Raw genomic sequence first — 24,961 nt, 5'->3', positions numbered from 1 at the left:
CTCCTATGAGGTTTCCTTGATCCCTTTTGGGCTACAAGTGTTGGCTGGTCGTGTCCTCACAGAGCTGGTCAGGGGTACTGGGGGCGTCCACGGCTGATGCCACACACTGGTGATGGGAAACTTGGCACACTCAGGAGCGGGATGCGTCCTGTCCCCATGTGGCAACAACGCACAAGCTCCTGCAGTGGCCCTGGTGGGACTCTGGTCAGAGCAGCGCCAGGACGCACAGGCCACAGGCTCTGGAACCAGCCGCGTTTACACAGTCCCAGGCTGTGGCTCCTGGGAGCTTCCCACTGGGTTCCCTGGCTGCACCACGTCACAGGTGCTTTCCCCTGTCACAGATGCTTCTCTGCCGTCAGGGGAAGCAGTGGGCAGCTCCAAAGTCCGTACACCTGGGGTAGAAAGCAAAGCAAGGCCAAGTCTCAGCGGGAGGGCAGCACCCTTCCGGAGCCAGCCCGGCCCGCCCACTTCTGAAGAGCAGCACCCCCCCCCCCCAGATCCCAGAAGTTAAAACGGCACCTCTCACGGTTACCTGTAAATCTCCAAGAGCTTCCGGGTCACTGGTCTGCCAAGCAGACTCTCCGCCCCTCCTGCACCCCCTGACCCCCAGCGCAAGCCCACGCGGTGGCGGCCGGCCCCCTGCCTGCCTCGGGCTGTTCAGAGCAGGACCCCAAGTGTGAGAAAGCAGTGGGATAATGAGAGGCAGCCAGGGCAGCAGCCCTGGCCGGGCCACTTCTGCGTCCCTACCGGCTTGTGCCGCGAAGCCTCTGGCAGGGAGGAAGGCCTTCTCGACCTTGACTTACTGGGGCCTGCTGTGGTGTGAACGTCCCCTGCAAAATTTCATGTAGAAATCGCAGCCGTGGTGAGAGGCGGGGCCTTGAAGAGACAGGGCACGGGGGCTCTGCCGTTACGGTGAGGTGGGCTCCTGGCGGAAGGATGAGTTTTCTGAGTTCAGCCTGATTTGTCTCTGTCTCGTGCGTGCCTGTTGGGCCTTATGCCAGCTAAGGGCACAGCACGAGGGCCCTCACCGGATACCGGCACTGACTTCTCGAGCCTCCAGAACCGTGAGCCAGGTCAGCCGCTATTGTTTCTAAACCAGCTGGCCTGTGTTCAGTCACGCACGCGAGGACAGAGCCAGGCGGTTCTTGGTTGCGGAGGTCTGTCCTGTGCATGACAGAATGTTGGGTGGTACCCCTGTTTCTACCCACTGGGTGCCAGTAGCACGCACCCCCGCTGGGACAGCTCTCTGCAGACACTGCCTGATGTCGCTGGTTGAGAGCTAGCGGCTGGCGTGTGAGTGTTGAGATTCAGGCTGGGTACTGATGCTCTTGAACAACTCATTACGCTGCAAATTGTCAGAGTACTCACCTTGTTCTCCAAAGTCTCCTAGACCTGCCCCCCCCAAAAAAAAAACCCCCGGGGTAAAATTCAGTGTATCAGGACGCACCCCTGTGGCTTCCCTGGGACCCTTACCCAGTGCTGATGAGCGGCTGGAGGGCGATCTCACCCAAAGTGTTCTTATCAGAAAGACAAGCTTTTTAAAAACGTAGCCTCCAGCCGGCGCCGCAGCTCACTAGGCTAATCCTCCACCTAGCGGCGCCGGCACACCGGGTTCTAGTCCCGGTCGGGGCACCGGATTCTGTCCCGGTTGCCCCTCTTCCAGGCCAGCCCTCTGCTGTGGCCAGGGAGTGCAGTGGAGGATGGCCCAGGTGCTTGGGCCCTGCACCCCATGGGAGACCAGGAAAAGCACCTGGCTCCTGGCTCCTGCCATCGGATCAGCGCGGTGCGCCGGCCGCAACGCGCCAGCCGCGGCGGCCATTGGAGGGTGAACCAACGGCAAAGGAAGACCTTTCTCTCTGTCTCTCTCTCTCACTGTCCACTCTGCCTGTCGAAAAAAAAAAAAAAAAAAGTAGCCTCCTAGAACAGGGAAGGCTAAAGAAGGCCCTGCACGGAGAAGAAATTGTTCCGCTCCCACCCGGGAAGAAAGGGCACAGCGTGTGGGGGTGGCACCAGCCTCCCGTCACTCACGCCTCAGTCCTCCGGGGTGGGGAAGTCCAGGATCAAGCCCCCACCCCCCACCGCCCCCTGTGAGTGCTCACTTTGGGGTTTATGGAATATTGCCAGCAGGATTGTGGGGCCGAGGGAGGCCCTCGGGGAGGGGTGGCCTGAGTGTGCTGTGCCCTGCAGGGAGGGAAGACCCCCTGGAGGGACAAGAGCGCTGGCTTGGGGAAGCTTCTGGGAGCGATTTCAATGCTCTCTGTGGCCTGCGGGCCTGATAAGGTTTTGCACTCCGTCTCAGTGCCCCTGCTGGGTTTTCATCCCCTTGCTCTCTCTGTTCCTAGGAGGCTGTCTGTGATGCATGTACACCCCGTGGGTCAGGCTTCCTGCGCTGTCAGGAAAATGGGTCCTCTGCGTCCTGTCCCGCCTCACAGCCCAGAGGCCCATGGGTGCCAGGTGTCACCATGGTTTTGACAGCCGTGCTGTTGGGGCTGATGGCTTAGGTTATCTCCATGTCTCCAGGGAATATAAGCTGCAGCTCTGTCCCTGGCACCTCTCCTGGCTGACATCTCCGCTGTTCCTCGGGTGCCTGGGGGGCCCTGAATCCACTGTGCCCCCCCACCGTGTCTATGAACTTTCCCAAGGAAGTCTGCTGGGCTGTGCTTTCCTTTCTCCACTCTTCAGTGACTTTTGATGAAATGAATTGTGTCCCTGTAATGGTTAACGTTGCTTCTGGTAAATCCAGTTCTGTCCCCTTTGGCTCCTTGTAATTCCAGAGACAATTGTCCATAACTTACGACTGACCTTTCACTGGCAATGGATCTTCATCGAAGCCCACGTTTCTTCTTCCTTTTGCCAAGTTTTTAGACTAATGATCTGTAAAACAATTTAGGCCCCCAGGGGACCCTCTGTCTCAATCATAGCAAAAGAATCGTTACGTTACCATCTGTACGTCTCACAGTGTCCCTGCGGCCCACAGTGAAAACGAGCACCTTCAACGCCCTCTTATAAATGTTAGGTTTCCAGCTACTGGTTCTTTCCCAGTGCGGTGTATATAAGCACACAGGTGCACACACTGTTTTCTCCATATAGCTGCGTCCTCACCTCTGTCACATGCTCGTGTGTGGATACAAGGGCACTTCAGAATGTCCATGGAAATGCAATGAAAATTTGTTTGTTTTGGTGCAATTTGGTGAAATTCATGCATAATCTTTTTCAGCATACTCATTTTTCGAGAACTTTTGGAAGTCCTGTCTGCCCAGCTCTGATGCTGAGAGTGGGGACTCCTGGCCAGGTTTCCTGCCCGCAGTCCCCCCACCCCCAGGCCCTGCCGCTTGAGCTCCTGTGCACCCATTGTCACCTGGCGTCTCACTGTGCACCTGGGCAAGAAGGAGCCTCACCTGGCACCTGGCCGGCAGCTCAGACTCACGGAGTCAGAACGAGTGCTCCAGGCAGCAGCCAGCACTGTAGGGCTCTGCTTTAAAAGCCACTCTCGTGCCCACGGCGTGGCCCCTTGGTGGGCGCCTGCAGCCCTGGGTGTCGCCATTGAAGGACTGGGGAGCCCCTGTTGGCTACGTGTCTCCCCAGGCGAGGCTGTCAATCTCATTTGGTTCATGCTGGAAAGGAACTAGGTCCCCGGTATTTTGCAAAGTAATTTGTATTTAAGATGAGCAGTGAAAATAGTAGCACAGTCACTGAATTCTGTGGGATGCATTCACAGTTTCAAAGGGGCTCTTAGATTTGCCATCTCAGCATCCCCTCGAGGCAGCCGGCGTCCTCCCCATGTGCGGAAGGTGAAACAAGGGTGGGCTGGGGTCTGGCTCCAGTGCTGCAGGTGCACAGCTGTCCGTGTGACAGAATGGAAGGCTGAGAGCCAGGTGGCCTCCTGGGCATGGGCATGGTGGGCGAAGGCCTCCCAGCTGGCAACAACCATGCCACCTGTGTTGGGAGATGACCAGCGCACCTTCCGGGCAGGACCTGGCTCACAGAGCAGGCCAGACTGTCTGGTTCCCATGGAGGCTGCATGGACCGGACTGCAGCCATCCAGAGGGGCCGCTGGGTTAAAGGTGACCCCCACCCCGCGGTGTGGGGAGTGCCAGCTGTGGATGGAGATGCAGGGTGCTGCTGGGGAAGCTTGTTAAGGCCGGGCACAGTGGCCGGGCTGCCAAGTTCTCCTCTTCCCTCCGAGCCATTGAAGGTCACTAACTTAGACCTGGTCTTGGGAGAAAGCCAGCAAATCCGTCTTCGATCCGTTGACCTCTGGGTTATGGGCCAGCACACTTCCGCTGCGCCACTCTGCTGGTTGCAAATCCACCTTAAAACACACTCGGTCAAAGGAAGTTGCACCCTGTAAGATCTCTTGCCTTCCCGTGGAACTGCTCCCAGATCCATCTGTAAGCCCGTACTGGCCACGGCCAAAGGGGCCCCTGGCGAGTCCTCACCTGCGTCATTCCAGGCCACTGCTCGGGAATGCTGGGAACGTCCGCCTTCGTATTCCAGGAATTCCACAAGCATGATGGTTGCTAGTCTGTGGAATTCCACAGCAATTTGTAATAGCTGGATTCTTGAGGCATTAGCACAATTCCATCCTGGAGGCTTTTGGAGAAGGTTTTTCCGGCCATGCTATTATTTGTCCAGGTCAAATTAAGAAAGAAATGACCAATCCTGTTTAGTCCTGGAGAACTGAGACAGGAAGATGCCCCACCATGTTTATCAGCCGCTCACCTTTCCAAAACCTGGAGCTGAGGCTGGGCGTCCCTGCACGTGTTCTGAGGTGGCAGTGGGATGGCAGGGCCCGGCACCTCCCGTCTCAGCCCGACAGGCCATCAGAGCATCGCGACCTGTGGTGCCCTGCAGTGAGCGTTTGCTCAAGGGCACACAGCCCCCTGCCCGCTGCCCAGAGTTCTCTGAGGAGCAGGTGCTGAGTGCCTGCCGGGCCCGGAGCACCGCACCCAGCCCTGGGATGCCCTGGTGAGCAGCAGTGCCAGAGCGCTGCCTTCCGGCACTCATATTCCAGGCAGGACTCAAGGGGGTGGGGCAGCCTGGTCCCTGTGCAGGGAGACACGGGTCGGGGCAGGAGGCTGGACTGCAGGACACTGCCCCTGCCAGGCCTTCCCTGCCTCCCTGGGCGTGGAGGAGAGTCAGTGTCCTTGGACCCTGCCACGGGCTCAGGGTATCTGCCCAGGCAGGCCCCGGCTCCCCCCGGCCCTGGTCTTCTTCCCTATGCACCAGGGGTTTCCAGCCTCAGTGTTGGCGACATGTGGAGCGAGACGACCCTTAGCCCTGGGGACGCTGCCCATGCACTGGGCATTGGAGGGTGTTTAGCTACATCTCCAGCCTCTGCCCACAGCGGCTAGTGACACTCCCTTGAGTTGGGACAACGCAGAATGTCTCCGGATGTTGCCCCCATCCCATCGAGACGCCCTGCTGCGGGGCGGGCCTCCTGGGGAAGCCATTCCACATCTCTCAGGTCCTGCAACTCTTTCCTTCCCGGCCTGTGCAGGAGCCGGCCATGGGAGCCACTGTATCCCCTTGTCCAGGGCCACCTGCCCTGCCTGTGTCACCAGCCTGGCCGCCACACCTCACCCCAGGTAGCCCACTCACTCCCAGCATCCTGCCCCGTTTCTTCTTCTCCTTTCTAGCTTCTATCCAAAGTGTGCGCCAGGGAACCCCTCCAGCTCCGCTACTATTCTAAAGAGCAGCCTTAGGAAAAGCCACACTGTAAGCCACCAGCCTATTGAGGGGTCCAACTGGCAGATGGCTCTAAGCTCCCTTCCCATTTTCTGTGCAATCTCCGGGACCTAGCATGGTGCACGAGACACTCAGGAACAGGTTCCTACAGGGGATTGGAGCTGAGACAGGCTGGGGGCTGCAGGCCCAGCCCCCCACGCCAGCAGGGACACTGGCAGACAGGATGGAAGCAGGTGTTCTGAATGCCATCTGCGATGAACTCCCACCTGGTGAGTGGGGGGAGCAGCAGCTGGCCCAGGGCTTTCCTTAAGACATTCCTGTCCCCAAGCAGCTGGTGTCTCTGGAGACCACCACGACTGAGCCAAGCTAGCAGCTGCTGGAATGTGGCTCCTCCTGATGACAGTCTACTCCCATGAGACCCCTGGGGGGAGGCAAGAGATGAGCAGGGGCCTGCACGCCTGGGGTGCTGTGGATGGGAGAGCCTGCTCACTGTGCAGGGAGCCACCCTGACAGCGAACACCCCACACAGCCCTGAGTTGCACGTCAGCGAAGCTGCAAGCACTCACAGGATCCCACTGCAGTTACTGGCCAAGTAGAATCAGGAAGCAGAACACCTGAAAACTTAAAGTGACTTAATGTTGCACATACACAGGTGTGCACTTTGAACTACTGATGTCCTGTGGGATGGATCCGTAATCCTCCCCTGGGCCTGGCGAGAGAGGAGGCACCACCTAGCACAGCCAGCCTGTTTGGTTTCTTCTTCCTTCCTGAAGCCGAGCCTGGCTCTCCATTCTGCAGGGAGCAGGTTCATGGGTCGTGTGGGCCTCAAGGCCCAAGGGGATAGCGAGACACTCCCTGGCCAGCAAGCACAGTCCCTCTGGCCACGGGACTGGACCATGGGTGGCGTCAGGGCCCCCTGAGTGCGTGTTCATGCTGAGACTTGGTCAGTGTAGGTGGCTTAGCGTAAGGTGCTGCGTATCCCTGTGTTTGCGCATTTTTAGGAGGTTTCAACACCACTAACTCCCTCAGAAGCATTTTGACCATCCAGAGAGGGGAGGTGGAAAGAGGACGTCCTCCATCTGTCCCCCTTAGGATCTATGGACAGGTCTAAGGTCAGAAGAGACCCTTCCGTGGCTGTCCTTGATCCAGTGCCTTCAGTGTCAGACCTCCGTCCACTGCCACCAGAGTCTCTTAACTTCCACTGGACATGAGAAAACCATGAAAATGTCCAAATTCCAAGGCCAGCACATTATTAAAAGACTGCCTCCCCCATCCCTGGCCTCTCTCTTTGTCGCTCACACACACGTGCACACATGTACATGCATGCACACACGTGCACACAGACATAGCACATATGTATGTACACAAATATGTGCACACATGTGCACTGCATACACACATACATACATGCACACATGCAAACAAACACGTAAACATGTGCACATATGTGTACTACAGACACACATGTGCACAAGGCACCGCACACATACATGCACACAAATACACACATGTCCACACAGTCATACATGCACATGTACACAGACACACATACATGTCCACATGCATGCATGTGTGGGCACCCACACACACCCCTTAGCCTCAGGGAATTCGGTGCTTTTTCTCTCACCCGTGCAATTTTCTTAGCCTGTGGGGGGGGGGTGGTGCAGGCCACTGCTGGAGGGGCTGAGCAAGACCCCCGCTAGTCATGGGGACGCCCAGAACACAGCACAGAGAGGAGCAGTGCTCCTGGGGGCTGGACTTGGGGCCGAAGATCCCCGCCTGGGTCTCACCGTCCAGCCTGACTCACTGCGCAGACTCCACAGCGCGTGAGGCCTGACTGGAGAGGTGCCTTTGGAGCCGGAGGAGCCTGGGACATTCCGTGAGGCCCCTGGGGCTGGAGTTCCCCGGAGACAGATGGTCACGGGGTGGAGTGGACTTCGTGGGATCTAGGGAGGGGGACTGTGCCGGGAAGGGGTCTGGACTCTGCCCGGGGAGGGTGATGAAGCCAGACCAGGGCCTCCTGGTTCGCTCAGTGGGTCTGCACCTGAGGACCTGTGGCCCGAGTGCCCTCCCACCCAAACCACCTGCGGAGGAAGAGTTTTTACTGGGGTATTTGCCAATGAGGGATTCAGGCGGAGTATGCCCAGGGATGGGGCACTCCGCGTTCCTTCTGCTGTTGATATGCCTTCTGCTAAGGGACAAGCCACCCCCCAGGAGTGTCTGCGAGCCTCACAGAAGCACACACGTGCATGCATGCACACACATGCACACACCTGTCCAAACACACAAACGCACGCCTCGGCACTTCCTGGGTGGCACAAGTCATTTTGTACAGAAAACGCTGCCCGAGGTTTCCAGATGACTGTCCCGGCTTTCGCTGCAACCCCCTGGGATGAGGCAGCTTATCTCAGGAGGTCCTTTGCCAGGCGACCTTGAACGTTTCCAGGTGGGACGAGCCCTCCTGGCTCCCACGCACAGCAAGGGCTGGCGAGTGTTGACCGGGGCTCTCCGCCTGTGTCTCTCCAGAAAGAGAAGAAGAGCGGGCTGTTGAAGCTGCTGGCCGGGGCGTCCACCAAGAAGAAGCCGCGCTCCCCGCCGTCCGTCTCTCCGACCCACGACTCCCACGTGGCCGTGGACGCCGTGCTGCAGGGCGCGGTGGGCCCGGAAGTGTCCTCGCTGTCCGTCCACGGCAGGGCTGGCTCTTGCCCCATAGAGAGCGAGATGCGAGGGGCCATGGGGCTGGAGCCGCTGCACAGGAAGGCCGGCTCCTTGGATCTCAACTTCTCCTCGTCCCCTTCCCGGCAGGCGTCTCTGTCCATGGTTGCCATCCGGCCGGAGCCCAAGCCATTGCCCAGCGAGAGGTAAGGCGGGGCGTGGGCTTGCGGCCCTGTGGCTGCACTTTGGGGCCCCTGACCTCTCAGCCGGCTTCAGGGAGCAGAGACGGTGGGGCTCCCCAAGGACGGGGTCTACCAGATGCCAGATATTCTCTGGGTTAGACAGAAGCCCTCGGTCCAGAGCTTGGTGGTGAGCATCAAAGACTGAGTCTGGGAGCCGGGGCCGTTGCACACATCTTGACACATGGGCTTCTTGCATGTGGGCCTGCAAGGGTTGGATGAGGAAATCGGTCAGAATTGACGTGGCTCTGAGAGCAACTGGTGAGAGGCCTGCTCGGAGGGTACTGTGTGCCGTGGGCACCCCCCCCCCAGTGCTAGGGGGCACTAGAGCAGCCCTTCTTGGGCTCTCGCATTATGCACCATTATCGGCTGCTCCTGTGTGCAGGGGGTGCGTGAGGTTGAACCACACAACATTGCTTTCAACCATTTTTGACCCAAACCAGCAGTTTGATATACAGTTCAGCCGAGAGAGGTCCAGGTCTGGTAGCTGCGTCCAGCTGGGGCGGCATGGCTGCAGGTGCCCCAGGGTCAGAGTCACTCAAGGGTCAGAGGTGCTTGGCTTCTTGCAGGAGCCACCTATCTGAGAGCCTTGCAGCCTCCAAGGCCCCCCGACGCAGGCTGGGAGGATTGCAGAGATGCCGTGGTTGGGGAATGAGGGTAGCGGGAAGACCCCATCCTTGTCAACCCCCGGGGCCACACTCCTGGTGCAAGGCAAGGCTCCATCCGGGGGGGTTGGGGGATAAGGCAAGGCTCCATCCAGGTGGGGTTGGCACTTGCTTTCTGCCAAGGGCCAGGTACAAATCCTAAAGCCGGTGCAGGCTGTGCATTCCGTGGTAACCGGAGACTGGGCATCCACACATGGCCTGGATATTCTACTTATGGAGATTGAAGTTTAGGTTTCCTACGACTTTATTACATTGTGAAATCTCCCCCCTGGTTTTGTTTTCAGCCGTATCAAAATGTGGAAGCCTTGTTAGCTCTCAGATTGCACCAGTAGCCACAGCTACCCTTGGCCACCCGCGTCTGGAGGAGGCTTTGGGGTGAACCCACAGGGGCTGGGAGGTCCAGGGTTGCCAGAAATCCACCTGCACGGAGTCTTGCAGACACAGCTTGGGCCTGCAGCCACCAGGTAGAGGGAAAGCTGGCACTTACCCCTGCTGTTTGGATGACGTAGCTGACGTCTAGGAGGGAGTATGCGGGGCTGACTGCCAACAGCTGATACGGATGCCAGCGCCAGCACCCAGAGCCCCGGCTCGCTCTCTGAGGCCTCTTCCCGAGGGCCTTACGTGTCTTGCACCAGTGACTGCCCCTGAGAGCTGTCAGCATCCCCATCTTACCCGTGAGGAAGCAGGTCCCATAAAAGGCTTGAGATCCCGCAGCGAGTTGCCAACCACGCCAGAGATTCAGCCAAGGGCTTTTGGATCCTAAGCATGGGTTCTGAGTAGCTTCACTGTATTGGGTGTGAGGTCAGCAGCCCTCAGGGTGTTCATAAGGCCCACAAAGGGAGCCATGGTATCTGTGGCTTGAGAATAGTGTGACACACGACACAGCCCTGCCAGGTGCAGCATCTGCTTCTGCACCCTACACACACACACACACACACACACACACACACACACGATACAGAAGGAGCCCCAGGTTGACACAGGGCTGCTGTGAACTAACTAGAAGTCTGCAGGCCGACTCTGTGACTTGGGGTGGGAAACCACTGCACCTCGCACTGGGGGCCCAGGGGCAGGAAGGTTGCCCCTCATTGGAAGATCCTCCCCTGGCGGTGGGAGGGGAGAATGTGTGTGTAGGAGTGTGAGTATATGTGTGTTTGCGTGAGTGTATGTGATATGCATGTGTGCTTGCATAGTGTGTGTGTTTCTGTATGCATGTTTATATGTATGTATGGTTTGCATGTGTAATGTGTGTGTGATGTGCATGTGTGCTTGCATAGTGTGTACAAGTGTGTGTCGTTCTGTGTGCATTACTTTGGTGTGTGCATGGGCATCTGTGTTGTGTTTGGTGTGCATATGTGTATTTGAGTGTTTATATATATGTATGTGGTGCACGTGTGTTTTGTGTGGTGCGCATGCATGCTTGCATAGTGTGTACAAGTGTGTGGTATGGTATGCAGTGTGCGTAACTGGTGTGTGCACAGTGTGCATGGTCATCTGTATGTTGTGTTTATGTGGATGTGTGTGTGTTTCTGTATGCATGTTTGTATGTATGTGTGGTTTGCATGTGTTGTGTGTGGTGTGCATGTGTGCTTGCATAATGTGTACAAGTGTGTATCATTCTGTGTGCATGACTTTGGTATGTGCACAGGGTGCATGGGCATCTGTATGTTGTTTATGTGCATGTGTGTGTATGTTTCTGTATGTGTGTTTATATGTATGTGTGGTGCACATGTGTTGTCTGGTGTGTATGTGTGCTTGCATAGTGTGTACAAGTGTGTGGTGTGCAGTGTGCATGACTTTGGTGTGTGCACAGTGTGTATGGGCATCTCTGTTGTGTTTGGTGCACGTATGTGTGTGTTTCTGTATGCATGTTTATATGTATGTGTGGTTTGCATGTGTAATGTGTGTGTGGTGTGCCTGTGTGTTTGCATAGTGTGTACAAGTGTGTGTCATGCAGTGTGCATGACTTTGGTGCATGCATGGGCATCTGTATGTTGTGTTTGGTGTGCATCTGTGTGAGTGTTTGTATATGTGGCACACATGTGTTGTGTATGTGGTGTGCATGTGTGTGTGTGGGCATCTGTGTGTTCTGGGTGTGCATGTGTTTCTGTATGCATGTTTATATGTATTGTGGTGTGCATGTGTGTGTGTGTTTCTGTATGTGTGGTGTGCATGTGTAATGTGTGTATGTGTGGTCTGTGAGATATGCAGGGTCCCGGACAGGAGCACGTGGACAACAGTGCAGCGCCACCTGGAGTTTGGAGGGTGCAGCAGCAGGTGCCGCCCCTGGAAGGGCTGTGACACGTTCATTCCCTACCCTCCCCTGCCACAGGAAGCAGGCTCCCTCAGACCCCTCCACTGAGTCTTCAAAGACAGAACTCCCAGACTCCTCAATGAAAGGTCTTGAAAGGCGCTGCTCTCAGAAGTGACCGGAGTCTGACTGACGACTTCAGAGAATCGCTCCCAGTCTCTGAATACGCCGTCCGATCAGGAGCTGTTGTACCCAGAGACTCCCAGCGCCCTCCACACCCCCACGCTCTGTGGAGCTCACTGAAGGGAAGCATTTTCAAACACAGCCTGAACCCAAACTGCTAGCCAGGCCCAGAGACTCTGCCTGCCTGCATCGGGGAAGCCACAGGCCGCTGGTGTCCCGGGAGCCCGGACGGGTTGGACTGGGACGTGCTCTCCCTCAGCCGGAGACGGCTCCAGAAAGGGAGAGGGCCCTGGCGCTGTGCGCCCTTGAATGAATGGTTCTTCGCAGCTCACTTTGCAGAAGGAACAGCTGGGGTGTGGCCGTGCTGTATTCCAGGGGTGAGAGTCCCTGCCCACGTGCCAGACACTCAAGAAGGAGGGCCTGGGGTGTTCGGACCCCCTTGTGGTTGCAACAGTGGGGATGCTAGCAGGCAGGGGGCCCCACCCCACACTCCAGAGCTGGAGCCACTGGCTCCAGCTGCCATAGGGTTGCTGCCCGGGGTCTCCCAGGCCATTCCCACGCACAGACCCTCTGGGGACCCATGCTGAGGACCTGGGGACACAGGGAGAGCAGCTCTCTGTGCCACTGAAGGGAATGCGCTCGGGGTGGAGGTGCTGCAGAGGGCGCTCCGAGGGAGCTGCTCAGGGGAGCTCACCACCGACCCCCAACCCCTGCCAGTGTGCCCTGCCAGCCGGCCAGCCGCACTTCCTTCTCACGGAATCCTGCATTCTCTGTTGACACGACAGCGTGCTGGAGGCTGAGTCATTAATAAAGAGAAGAGGTTTGCTTAGCTCATAGTCCTGGAGGCTCAGGAACGTGGTGCTGGCATCTGCTTGGCTCTAGTGTGGTCCCATAGGTGCATGACAACATGATGATGGCACCATGGTGGGAAGGCTTGCAAGAGGGGAGATCCTGGGCAGGACAGGAAGCCAGAGGGGTTTAAGGGCAGCCAAGTCTGCTCTTTATCTAACTCGCCCTTGTGGGAACTAAACCAGTTTTCAAGGGAAATATATTGATCCTCTTCCAAGGACGGCACCCCAATGACCTAATCACCTTCCACTAGACCCATCTGTGCAAGGGCTCACAGCCTCCAGCATCACCACGCTGGGGACAAGCTTCCAGCACATGAACCTTTAGGGGACACACTCACGACATCTCCAACCATGGCAGCCCGAAGGAACCAGGCCCACAGCATAATGGGCAAACCAGAGGGCCAGTTACCAGTCCCTTCCGAGGGCACTCAACTCTGGGCCTTGCATATACACTCTTGTCCCTGAAACGGTAAACACAAGGAGCCAAATTTCTGGAAGCTGCTTAGGGAACTTGAAACAGAGTGCAGATATGAAATGCAGATGTCATGTGGATCAAACTAAAACATCTGCTGGCCCCGTCTCCCCAGGGGCTTCCCCCAGCCCTGCAGGATGCCCACCTGCTGGCTCCCTTGTACCTCCATGGTATTGCAGAGTGGCTGGTTAGTACATGACTGCACCTGCCACCCATAAGCCATTTCACCCTAAACCCAGTTCTTCATCTCTTGAGCCCTAGCGCCCTCATATGTTAAACGAGGATGATAATACCTAGGAATAATATTTGGAAAGCAGTTAGAGTAATACTTACAAGTTACAGGTGTACAATAAACAATATATACTACGACCTACATTATAAGAGCAAGATGATAATGATGGGGATGACGCTCCAGTGACTGGTCTAGTCTTTCCCCCTCGAGGAATCCAAGCTCATCCTTAGCAATCTTGGTTTTAAAGATTTATTGACTTATTTGAAAGTTCATCTGTTGGGTTCAGTCCCCAGTTGGTTTCAATGGCCATTTGGGCCATCCTCCACTGCTTTCCCAGGCCCATCAGCACAGAACTGGATGGGAAGTGCGCAGCTGGGTCTTGAACTGGCACTCGTACAGGAGTCCAGCAGCATTGCAGGTGGTTGTTTAACCCACTGCACCACAATACTGGCCCCATCATCTCTAGCTCTTGCTGGCTCTTAAGTTGTTGGGCTGTATTAGGGCTTGGAAGTTTGTTTCAATCCATTGGGTGTTATGGTAGGTGCAATAATGGTGCCTAAAGATTTCTATGCCCTAATCCCTGAGAACTGTGACCAAAACAGAATCGAGGTGACAGGTGGACTCAAGCTTGCTGGCCAGCTGACCCTGACAGACGGAGATGGTCCTGGGGCACCCGGGAGGGCCCAGTGCAGACAGGAGGCTCCTAGTACTAGTAGTAGAAGAGGAGACTGGAGTCTTGTGACGTGGAAGGGACTTGACCTGCCCTTGTTGTCTTCAAGGGTAGAAGAAAGGGCTCCGGAGAGGGAAGGTGAGCAGCCTGTAGAAGCTGGAAAAGGCTGGGGAGGCAGGTGGATTCCGCCCAGGACCTCCAGACAGAACCAGACACTTCGATTTTAGCAAATAAAACTCTGTTGCATGGCTGCCAGACATGGGCGGTGAGACGCGTGCACGCGTGTGTGTGTGTGTGTGTGTGTGTGTGATGTCACTGTATGTGGTCATTTGTCAGAACAGTCAGTAGGAAGCTAACGCACAGTCCTGGCTTGGGATGGTTCTACCTAGATCGTTTGACTTTGCGTTCATTCATGGTTTTCACTTTCAGTTCCCTGTTCTATGAATTACATCAGTTACTCAGCACTGTGTAAAATGCGCTCACTAGATGATTCCGCCCAGCTGGGGGCTACAGCAAGTGTTCTGAGCACATTGAAGGTGGGCCAGGCTGGGGGTATTAAGTGCATTTTGACTTAAAATATTTACCCGCCGCCTGCAGTGCCAGCATCTCATGTGGGTGCTGGTGCAAGTCCCGGCTGCTCTGTTGAAGTAGATTCGTTCTGCAAGGAGGAGCGTGGTGGGGGCAAGAGGCGCGGAGTCAACACACAGACCCCAGGAGTCGGGGGAAAGCAGGCGAGAGGCCAGCAGCCTGCAGACTCATTTATTTCAGTTGGTACAACAGCTTATATAGCCAAGACAGCCAATGTGGTCAAGGGGTGTTCGGTGCCCTAACCAATCACAGCCTGTTGCCAGGCAGTATCTGAAGCCATCCAATCACAGCCTGTTGCCAGGCAGGCTCCGTTGCCAGTTGGGTTTCAAAGCCATTCCTGAGTAACTGATGCTCGCTTGCCAGCAGCCATCTTGTCAGGGCCTTCTCATTCCACCACACTGCTCCTCTTCTGATCCAGCTCTCTGCTGTGGCCCGGGAAAACAGTGGAAGATGGCCCAAGTCCTTGGGCCTTGCACCTGCGTAGAGTCCTGGAAGAAGCTGCTGGCTCCTGGCTTCAGATCGGCGCAGCTCCAGCCATTGCGGCCATGGATTTGCAAGCCTTGTAGATGTCTGAATAATTGTGTGGTTGACATAACTTTAACCATACTCAGAGGGGCAGGGCACACTCTGAATAAACCAGCGAATGGAAGATCTCTCTCTCTCTCTCTCTGCCTCTGCCTACCACTTTGCCTTTCAAAGAAATAAATAGATGTATTTTATTTATTTGAAAGGCAGAGTGACAGAAAGGAAAGGAGAGACAGAGAGAGATCGATCCATCCACCGGTTCACTCCCCAGATGGCCATGATAGCTGGGACTCCATCCTGGTCTCCCATGTCGGTAGCAGGGGCCCAAGCACTTGAGCTGTCCTCCACTGCCTTCCCAAGTATCAGCCAAGCAGCAGCTGTACATGAGTTCCTGTGGCTGGGAGGCCTGGGGGAGATGTATTCTTGTCATAACCGAGTTCCTAACAGAACACTACATTCCACCCAGCCAGGAACGCGCTGCCCTCAGCTTCGCAGAAGGCTGCCGCGGTGTGGGGGTGGGGGCCTCCTTGTGGTGCCTGTTACCAGGGAGCAGGGCAGGTGATGGCAGACCCGCGAGGGCACCCCAGACTCTGCCATATGCAGCAGCAATAGTGCGCCCTGATTCTGACCATGTGGACTTGCGAGCCTGGTCGATGTCTGAAGAGCCGTGTGGTTGACAGAACTTTAGCTGTGCTCAGAGGGGTGGGCCGCTCTCTGATTTACGACACCACAATTATGACTCGGGCGTAGCTGCTGTTGTCAGCTGTAACTGGGAGTCGATTACTTCCATGAGCAGGAAGAATAGCTCATAGTCTTGGAATGATTTGGACAGCGACACTGAGCACTGTCTCCTGTAAACTCAGCCCGTATCCATCTGAGCACATTAAATCACTGACTTGCTCAGAAGCAGCAGATCGCCTCTCCCTAACGGTCTGAAAGCGGCTTGCTTCACGTCTGGGCAGTGAGGCCACAGCCAGGCTTTCTTTCGGAGTAGGAGCATCATCCCGCCCTTCACCTTGCCTTCCCTGGGGGAAGCGAGAGAAGGAGCGGGTGCTGGCGGAGGACGTGCAGGATGGCAGAAAGCCACAGGCAGGACGGCCCTCGGTGCTGCACACACACACAGCCTCGGCGCTGGACAGGTGGGCATGGGGCCGCTCGCTTGCTCGCCGTCGGATTTCACAGGCCGCTGGCTGCATCCCAGCAGCCATCTGTCCTCCTTCAAGGAGGGGCCGGTAGCGGTCCTTACAGAGACACTAGGCTGGGAGGAGGCCAGGGGCGTCCTCCTCCTGCTTCTCCTCCCCACCCCTGGGAGCCAGCATCTGGCTCGCTGTAGACAGCCACGGGAGTGGAGCCAGCCCTTCCACACCTGCAGACATTCCAAGGCACTTACACTGGCTGGTCCTCCGGGCTGGGACTCGGGGGCCTGGCTGGCCCAGCCCTCAGGGATAGGAGCCCCAACACACCCAGCAAGTCAGCCTCAGAAGGCCCCTTCTCCCTGCTTCGGGCTCTGGCCCTCCCAAAGCAAGCTGGGCTGGGAGCTCCCCAGAGGCATGGCCTCGGTCTCTGCTCTCCGTATATCATCCCCAGCCCAGCATTTGGTCCCAGGACAGATGGACTGAGTAAGGACAAAGTGTCCGCCCACGAGGACTTGCCCCTCAGCACCCTGGCTCTCAGACATCGAGCGTGTGTGGCTCTTTTGGAAAATCCGCATTCCTGGCCCATTCCCCGAGTCGTACCAGGGAGGTCCTAGAAGGACCCAGGATCTGTGCCGGGCGGCCCCGAGTCCATGGGCCACACTTGGAGAGATGCTGACTCAGGGTCTCTCACGCTGTGCACTGTCCTGGCTCCTCAAAGACCAGAATGTTCCTGCTCGGAGGCTCGGGTGCCGAGTCGCTGGAGGACAGCTCAGGGAGAGCCAGGTGCCGGGGACACCTGTTGGAGGAGGGCCCCTAACGGGAGCTGATCGTGTGCTGCTGCTAACAGGGTCAGGGGTGGGAAGCAGGCGCCGGGGAGCAGGTGTCACAGCTGCTGGCCGCCCAAGGAAGACGAGAGACAGAGGAATTGCCTGCCTTCCCCCTACGCAGGAGGTGGGCCGGGACCCAGACCCCGGGCACCACCAGGACAGGAGGAGATCACAGGGCCAGCTTCACAGAATCCAGATGCCGGAGGCAGGTCCCACAGCCTGCTGGGCAGACCCCTGTGCGGCCCACGGTGCGCTCAACTGTTGTCCCCTGGCACTGCCACTGCGAGCGAGGAGCAAGATGAGCCGTGGGCCTCTGTGAATGAGAGAGCAGGCAGGTGGGAGGATCCGAGCAGGGGGCAGGTCCTGGGGTGAGCACGGCTGATTTGGGCCCGTTCCTCATCCCCTGAGTTCATGGGGCGGATGTGGAGTGGCAGCGTGTGTGTGTGTGTGCATGTGCGTGCGCGCATGTGTGCACACTGCAAGCAGAAGTGTATCTGGGCTAGTGAGTGGTCGCGACAGATTTCAATCAGCAATATACAGTCCCTCAGTATCCACCCCCACAGACACCAAAACCCACGGGTGCTCGAACCCCGGACATAAACCCTGCAGTAGGTGCATAGAACGTCCTCACAGCCTCCAGCTTAGCTTGCTTGACACGCGATGCGCCGCGAATGCTATGCCAATGGCTGTTTGCCGATTGCTTAGGGAATAACTACAAGGACAGGAGTCTGCATGGTCCGTGCAGGTGCCATCACTCTTGAGCAGTTTTGATCCATGGTTGGTGGAATTGGAGAATGGGGTGAGGAGAGCTTATCGCACCTGGGTCGGGGGAGCCCAGCACGAGCTGAATTCAACTGCGGTGCCTACGCCAGGGAGCAGGTGTTCTCACGGGCGGGAGCTCAGGACAGCAGAGAGCTGGAAGACCACAGACGGTGGGGAGGATGTGTCACCCCCGTCACACCCATCTGCACCTGCTACTGACACCCACAGAAGCCGGGAGACAGGGCCCTGGCCTCGGGTGTCGCCGCACTGAACCGGAAGCCTTTGGGCAGCCGGGAAGTTCCCCAGGCCGCCATCCTCCTAGAGACGGGACTTGGAGCAGTGTCAGGCTTTGTCCACGTCTTTATGGCCAAGGCGGGGCTGATGGAGAAGCAGGCTCAGGAGAGCCTGACTAGAACTGTGTCCCGTCGGGCGCTCACTGAGCGCCTGTGTCAGCCCTGAGGCTCTGGGCTCCGGGCCAGCTGCCGCGGGTCGGCCCCTGGCCTCCATCCCCAGAGTGCCTGCCTCAGTCCAGAGAGCGGCTGTGGCTGCTCTGAGCTCCAGTTGGTAAGTGACCACCCGGGCAGAAGCCACATCCGGGAAAGGCCTCCTCTCTGGCATCTTAGGATTGTTGGAACACTTTTTTTTTTAATGACTTTTTGTCCATACCAGGTGGGGCCCAGCCTCCCCAAGAGGTGGCAGTGTAGGAGACAGCCCCGCTTCTCAGAGGAACTGTCCCTCTGGAGGGGAAGGCAGGAGCCCAGCCTGGGACAAAGCCAGGAACGCCCCATGCCCTGAGCTCAGCCCCTGGACCAAAGCGGCTTCCGGCTGGAGGCGGGTCGGGGCGAGGCAGGGTGCAGTGCAGAGGCTGTGCCCGGGCTCTGTGTCTGGAAGCACACCGGGGAAATGGCTTTTTAATGTCCTTCAATAAAACATGAAACCGTTCCAGACACTTACACCTGGGGGCGAGACTGGGCAGGACGAGGAGGGCGCCACCGTGTGGCAGGGAGCCTGCAGGCCGAGCTCACCCGGCCCCTTGCCGTCTGCTTCCCCCAGGTACCGCGTCGTGGTCTCCTACCCGCCCCAGAGCGAGGCGGAGATCGAGCTGAAGGAAGGCGACGTCGTGTTCGTGCACAAGAAGCGTGAGGACGGCTGGTACAAGGGCACGCTGCAGCGCAACGGCCGCACCGGCCTCTTCCCGGGCAGCTTCGTGGAGAGTTTCTGAGGACTGGGGCCCTGCACCCCGCTCACACCAAGCGGCGGCACGAGGTCCCTCCTGAGGCACCTGGCGGGGGCCACCCTGGACTGGGGCAGGGTTGGGGGTGTGGAGGTCGCGCCTTGGCCCAGACGCCTGGCTGAGGGTGGGCCTGGGTGCTTAGGTGCTGTGTGAGTCCTGGGAGCACGCAGGCTCCTGCACGGGCAGGGAGCTGCAGCCGCCTTGGGCACTCGCAAGCTGGCTGGGGCCAAGGGCCTTAGGGAACATCTCTTCGGGCTGTCCTGGGCCGCGCGGTGGGGGTCCAGCATCCCAGGCAGTCTCTATATACCTCAGGCACCTGCCACGGCCCAGGCGGGCCTCACCTGGGGAGGGCCCCCCAAGCGCTTTGGCGCGAGGCCGCTGCGGGTGGCCAGAGCGCAGTCCCACATGGCTTTGTCTCCTGCCAGGATTCTAAGCAACACTTTTGTTTTTGCCACCACTGTCCCTTGCTTCTTTCTTACAACATCTTTTTAACATAAAGCTGTTAGACTTTATATATTTCTAATAGGTCAGACATTGCCTATTTTCATACATCTGGTGCTGCCTTTTTTGTAAAACGAGTAATGACTTGGTTGAGCTTGAAAGAAACATGTCTGAGGCGACATCAAAGGGGCAGGGATTTTATATTTACCATATGAATTCTGGAGCCCACTGGGAAGCCCAGTGCTGGGAGCTGGCCTTGGCTGGGCTCCGCGGGGCGGGAGCTGGCCCGTGTGGGTGGTTGAGAACCCATTCTTTTAAGCCCTTACCAAAACCCTGCAGTCTGTCTAGACAGTGGTGATTATTATTCAAGAACTGGAAACCTGTCAAGGGAAGGCCACTCTAATTGCCCTAGTGTGTGGCAGTAAAAAGGACACGCAGTCAGCCCGAGCCTGGGGAGGCAGTCTTCCTGTCGCTGCCTCAGAGAGCATGATTGCAATTACAGTCGCTCTCAAAACGGGAGTCCCGGTTACCAACGTGTGCGGTTTTTACCGCACTTCCGATCCCCACCTTGCAAAGGTTTCCCTCTTCTTTTTAAAAAATGCACGGCTGCTCCCTCTCGGGTAGCACTAAGCCGTCCTGTGCTGGAGAGCAGAGTGGGACGCAGGCTCCAGGCGCAGAGTCCGGGGCCTGCGCAGGGAGAGGAGCGAGGAGGAGAGGCTTGGATCTACGGCTCTCCCCGAAGCGGGGCTGAAGGATTCGTGTTCGTTAGCACGCGGGCTCTCTACCCGCAGAAAACAGACAGCGGAGCCCTGTCTTGAGTCAGATTTGTTCTTGGGACCCACAGCTAAAGAATACATTTTGGTCATCTCAAAGGCACAGCCCCTCTCTCTACATGTGTTTTTACGGAAACCACCCAAACGTTAAATGGCCTGAACAAATTAGCCCCTGACAGAAGAGGATCCGCTGGTTTTCAGGGCTGCGGTCACGTGCACAGGGAGCACGCGCTCTCGAGGGGCGTGGAGCCTTTGGAACCGGCTTGGTGGTTCTCAGATCCTGTCTGGGCATGTGGCCGGCTGGCTGTTCCTTCCAGGTGGCCCCCGCTGGGGGCTCCCTCCTGGACAAAGGCTCTTTTCCTCCCTGCAGATGAGAGCAGGTGCAGTCAACCCGAGGCGTCTGTGCTGAGCAGAGAAGAAACACTTGTGGCTTAAGCAGAGCAGCCCTGTGCTGGCTCAGTGACAACCAGGAGATGTCACCATCATTGCCAGATCGGTCGCCCACCAAGCACAAAAGTCCCATGCGTTTTTAAAATTCCCGTTGTCAGCCAGCAGGTGCATTGACGCCCTGAGTGAAACACAGCAAGACCAGAACCTACTCAGGTCTCAAGATTATAAGAAGTCTTTATGGTTTTCAAGAGAGCAGTTGCCAAGCCTCAGGGGGACTGGCTCAGGCCTCCTCTCTCCTCCCAGGCTCAGCCCAGGCCGGGTGCTCAGAGCAGGACTATGTTCAGCACCCCGGGATGGGGCGGCTGCCGTCCTCCTGGCCCAGCACCCCGGCCCATGGTGGAAGTGGGGCTGGTATCAAGGTGCCTTTGGGAGACATCAGCTGGCCTTTCTCGTGGCAAGGTCAAGGGTGAGCGTGGGCACTGCTTCAGAAAGGAGGAGGACGCCGGGGGCCCCGCCAGCACCAGGGCTTGCTCTCCGGCCAGGCCGGAGCGTCGACGGGCTGACGGAGAGCAGGGGAGCGTGCACCTGGCCGTGCATGGGTGGAATCTTTGGGCTAAGTTCAAGGCCCTGAGCCATCAGGACAGTGCAGCCCCACAGACGGGGGAGAACCAGCCCTTTCCCTCAGGCTTTGAAGGGCACACAGGTTTGGGCTGCCCACATGACACCAGCTCCTTGTTGGAACCTGGCCCTGCACGTGCACGGCTTAGCTAGCAGGACATTTCGGAGGCATGGAGATGGGTGGGGGCAGGGAGTCCACAGCCATGATGGGAGGGTTGGCTTATGCCCGGGAGACAGCCAGGCCTACCGAGGGCCTCTGGATGGCGGGCAGCGGGCACAGAGGCGACGCGGGGCCGGCGCTCCGAACCGAGCCCAGCTGAGTGACTGGGAAACCCCTCGTACTTTGCACAGTTCACACACTCACCCCGATGTTTCTGTTATACACAAATGTCAGCGTGTGGTTTTAGAAGAATTGACAGTGATGACAAACCCTGATGCCTGTGTTTCTGAGTCTTTCAATAAAATTGAACATGGAGCGGCCTCGTGTCTGGACTGGGGGGCTGTGGCTGTGAGGGCTGAGCAGAAGGGGGCCACCCCTGAGGAGGAGCAGAGCTGGGGGCCTGCTGCCCACACACCCGTGAGCTCACGCACCTGCGACCTGGGTGTTCCCACCTGGGGACAGCAGATCTGTGGGTCTCAGGGTGGGGAGCTGAGGCCAGCAGCAATGCCAGATGCCACACTGACACCAGACATCCACCAGCTGTGGGCAATAGGAATCAAGCCTCCGGGCAAGGGGCTGGCCGTGCAGGGAGTGTCCCAGTCCCCTCCCGGGGCTTGTTGGCCTGGAAGGGCAGGCGGAGCTTCTGCACATGGGTTACCTCCCTTCCTTGGGGTCGTTCTGCCTGGTGGCGCTGCCCTGCCTCTGTGGCTTTAGCTCCGCGGTGCAGGGTGCAGGTGCATGGACTCCCTCCCATGGAGGCCCTCCAGAACGCCGAGTTACACCAGCCGGCAGCTGGCAGACAGCCAGCCCGACAGCCTGAAGCACATCAGAGGCAGTGTTTCCTAAAATAGGCCGTTTCACTCGTGAAAATTAACTGAGCTTGTGGGAGATTAAACCGCAGTGGCTGGAGAGGAGAGGAGAGCGAGGGCCGGTTCTGACCCAGGGAGGCCGCCCTGTGCTCACTTTATCCCCTGCCCCCAACGAGGCCACGTGGAAGACGTGTGGGTCTCTGTTGGAGGGGCCCCCAGGGTTAGAAGGGGCTAAGGGGACTCCCCCAGGCCACTCAGATCGGGGGCTTTCCGCAGCTCTCAGGTCTGGCTGTCCAGCCCTAAAACCCATGTGCTAAGCCCATGCCCGACTACAGAAATATTATTCCAAGCAGAGAGTGTGGGAAGAGGAAGTCACAGGAACCCATCACTGTAGGAAAGACACCAGGAAGGCCTGCAGTGTGTCCGACAGACAGGGGTCCAACCATGGAGGTGATGCAACAGCCCCTCTAGGCCTGGTGCCGTTTTACATCCAAGTCACACCCAGTCTCCGTTCTGAATCCATGCTTGCTAAGCACACGGGCTTCAAGCACCCTAGCCCCTGACCCACAAAATAGCCACAGAGGCCATCCAGCTTTGTGCTTTGTGGGGCTCTGTCCTCACCTCCCCTGGCCCTGCCTGGGGGAGCAAGGCCCAGCTGAGCAGCCTGTGGCGACAGTGGCTACGGCAGTCCTGCCCACAGGCAAGTGGTGGGGGTGGGGGATGGCTCCATGCTGGGTGGTTCCAAACATGTGGACTTTGCTGCACCCTTGCAAATGATGACCACCAACGTGTGTCCTAAGCACTCATTAAACACCCACTCCATGCTCCACATACATCTTACTTTGATCCTCACATCAGCCTTATGAAGCAGGAACTAGGATCATACCCATTTCATAGATGGGAAGACTGAGGCAAGAGCCATTAACCAGCTTTCCTCAGGAGGCAATAGAGGTGGAACAGCTGGGATTTGAACCCAGGAAGTCCAGCTTTAAGAGTATAGTCCTGGGACTGGCACTGTGGTGCAGTGGGTTAAGCCACCGCCCGTGACACACCAGCATCCTATATTGAAGTATCGGTTCAAGTCCTAGCTGCTCAACTTTCAATCCCTACTCCTTGCTGATGCACCTGGGAATGCAGCAGAAGCTAGCCCTAGTGCTTGGGCCTCTGCCACCCTTGTGGAAGACCCACATGCAGTTCTGGGCTCCTGGCTTTGACCTGGCCCAGCCCTGTCCATTGCAACCATTTGGGGAGTGTACTAGCAGATGGAAGAGTCTGCTTGTCTCTCCCTCTCTGTCACTCTGCCTTTCAAATAAGTAAGTCTTATTAAAAAGAGAGAGAGAGGGAGGGAGGGAGACAACAGTCCTCACCCCACAGTCGATTCTGTCTAGGGAGGCTTGGCTTTGTGTTGTTGCCACTGTCCCCCTCTGTCTTCTGATGGACAGTGACAGTGCTCCCTGAAGGCTTAGTTGGAAGCCTCCACAGGCACAGTGGACTCTCAGCTGTCCCTCTGTGGCCTTAACCACAGTGCCCTAGGTCAACAACTGTGCTCGGAGCAGCAGGCTGGAGCTGGGTGGCCCTGGGGGCCTTGTTTTCACAGCCCGGCTGGGGGAACCTGCTTGCCCTGCCTGGAGCTGCAGACACAAGTCACAAGCAAAGGCCAGTGGCTGCTGCATGGGGCTCAGGGCTGAGCTGCCCTCCCGCAATGGTGGGGGAGGAAGGAACAGAAGCCCAGAGTCAGGGGTCTGCTCTGCTGGCTTTGTGACCCCTGAATGAGGCTGGGGCTGGAGCTGCCCCCTCTGCTGTTGAGTTATCTTCCACCAAGTTGCCCAACAAATCAACATCTGATGGCGGCTGCCCCCGACGCGTAAGGAATCTCAAATGAGGAGGTAGTCAGAGAGAGTGAGGGTCCTGAGAGGGCAGGCCCCTCCCCTGCACCCATGGGAAGGCCACACTCAGCACCAGGGCAGAGTCATGACCGTGTGCTGGAGAATGCCCAGCCTGCTGCATACATGCCTTGGTGCCCCGAGGCTAGATCTGCACGGAGACACAGCCCATCATAGTTGTGTGGGCTTGTCTTGCGGGGTGGGGCGATGGTGTTCTTCGACAAGAAGTACTGGAGACAGTTTCAGTGAATATGTCCGATTATTAGGAGTTAGGCACAAGCTTTTATAGGGCAGGCAAAGGGGAGTAGCTATCTCAGAGTAGCAGCACTAATTCTAAAGGATAAAGCCAATACTGGCACCTCTAGGCTTCTCCAATCAGCTTGAAGGTCACGTAGCCCACATAGGCTTCCAGGTAATCTTATGGGTCTGGGCCACACCTGGGATCTGTTTACCTAATTGACAATCACAAGGTCCCTCAACAGGAAGTAGGGGTGGGGGAAATGTGCCTGGGGTTCCTGTCGCCTGCCAGCAGTCAGGTCATATATGGGGGGAGGGGAGTCTCAATGTGCTGATCCCTCTACCAGGGTTTTTCCAGGGAGGCATGGTGTGCCATGCCCTCTTAACCTCCTGCATGGGCTAGGCAGGCAGTCTCCCCACCAGGCACAGGGCAACCCATGAGCCTGAACACTGCACAGAGAGAGAGCAGCTGGCCCTGGCCCCTCCGTGCTGAGTGTGTTGAACACCGCATCACTGGGTATGAGACAGGTGTTCTTCCCACAGTCACCCAGGACCTTGCTGGCTGGGGAGGCCTCATTGAGGGCACAGCCACCAAGGGCCAAGCAAAGAGCTAGGCGTATTCCAGGTAGCATGGCCACATCTGGGGCCCAACTCAGGGAGCAGTGCCCCTGG

The 24,961-nt window shown here is 57.5% G+C and overlaps 1 protein-coding gene across 1 annotated transcript in view; it reads left to right on the top strand.

The window, feature by feature from the left end:
* Positions 1 to 21,675, top strand: part of SH3RF3 (SH3 domain containing ring finger 3) — a 330,082-nt gene extending 308,407 nt beyond the window's left edge. The window contains exons 9-10 of the mRNA XM_008252855.5: positions 8,215 to 8,549; positions 18,798 to 21,675. Of these exons, the coding sequence (XP_008251077.2) occupies positions 8,215 to 8,549; positions 18,798 to 18,966 (504 nt within the window). The 3' untranslated portion in view covers positions 18,967 to 21,675. The remainder of the gene's footprint in view (positions 1 to 8,214; positions 8,550 to 18,797) is intronic.
* The last annotated feature ends 3,286 nt before the right edge of the window (positions 21,676 to 24,961 follow it).

Source organism: Oryctolagus cuniculus, chromosome 2 (assembly GCF_051225735.1).
Source record: "Oryctolagus cuniculus isolate XC-2025 breed Fujian yellow rabbit chromosome 2, ASM5122573v1, whole genome shotgun sequence".
NCBI lineage: Eukaryota > Metazoa > Chordata > Mammalia > Lagomorpha > Leporidae > Oryctolagus > Oryctolagus cuniculus.
The sequence above is the reverse complement of the archived record's forward strand: the minus strand, read 5'-3'. Positions and strand labels throughout refer to the sequence as shown.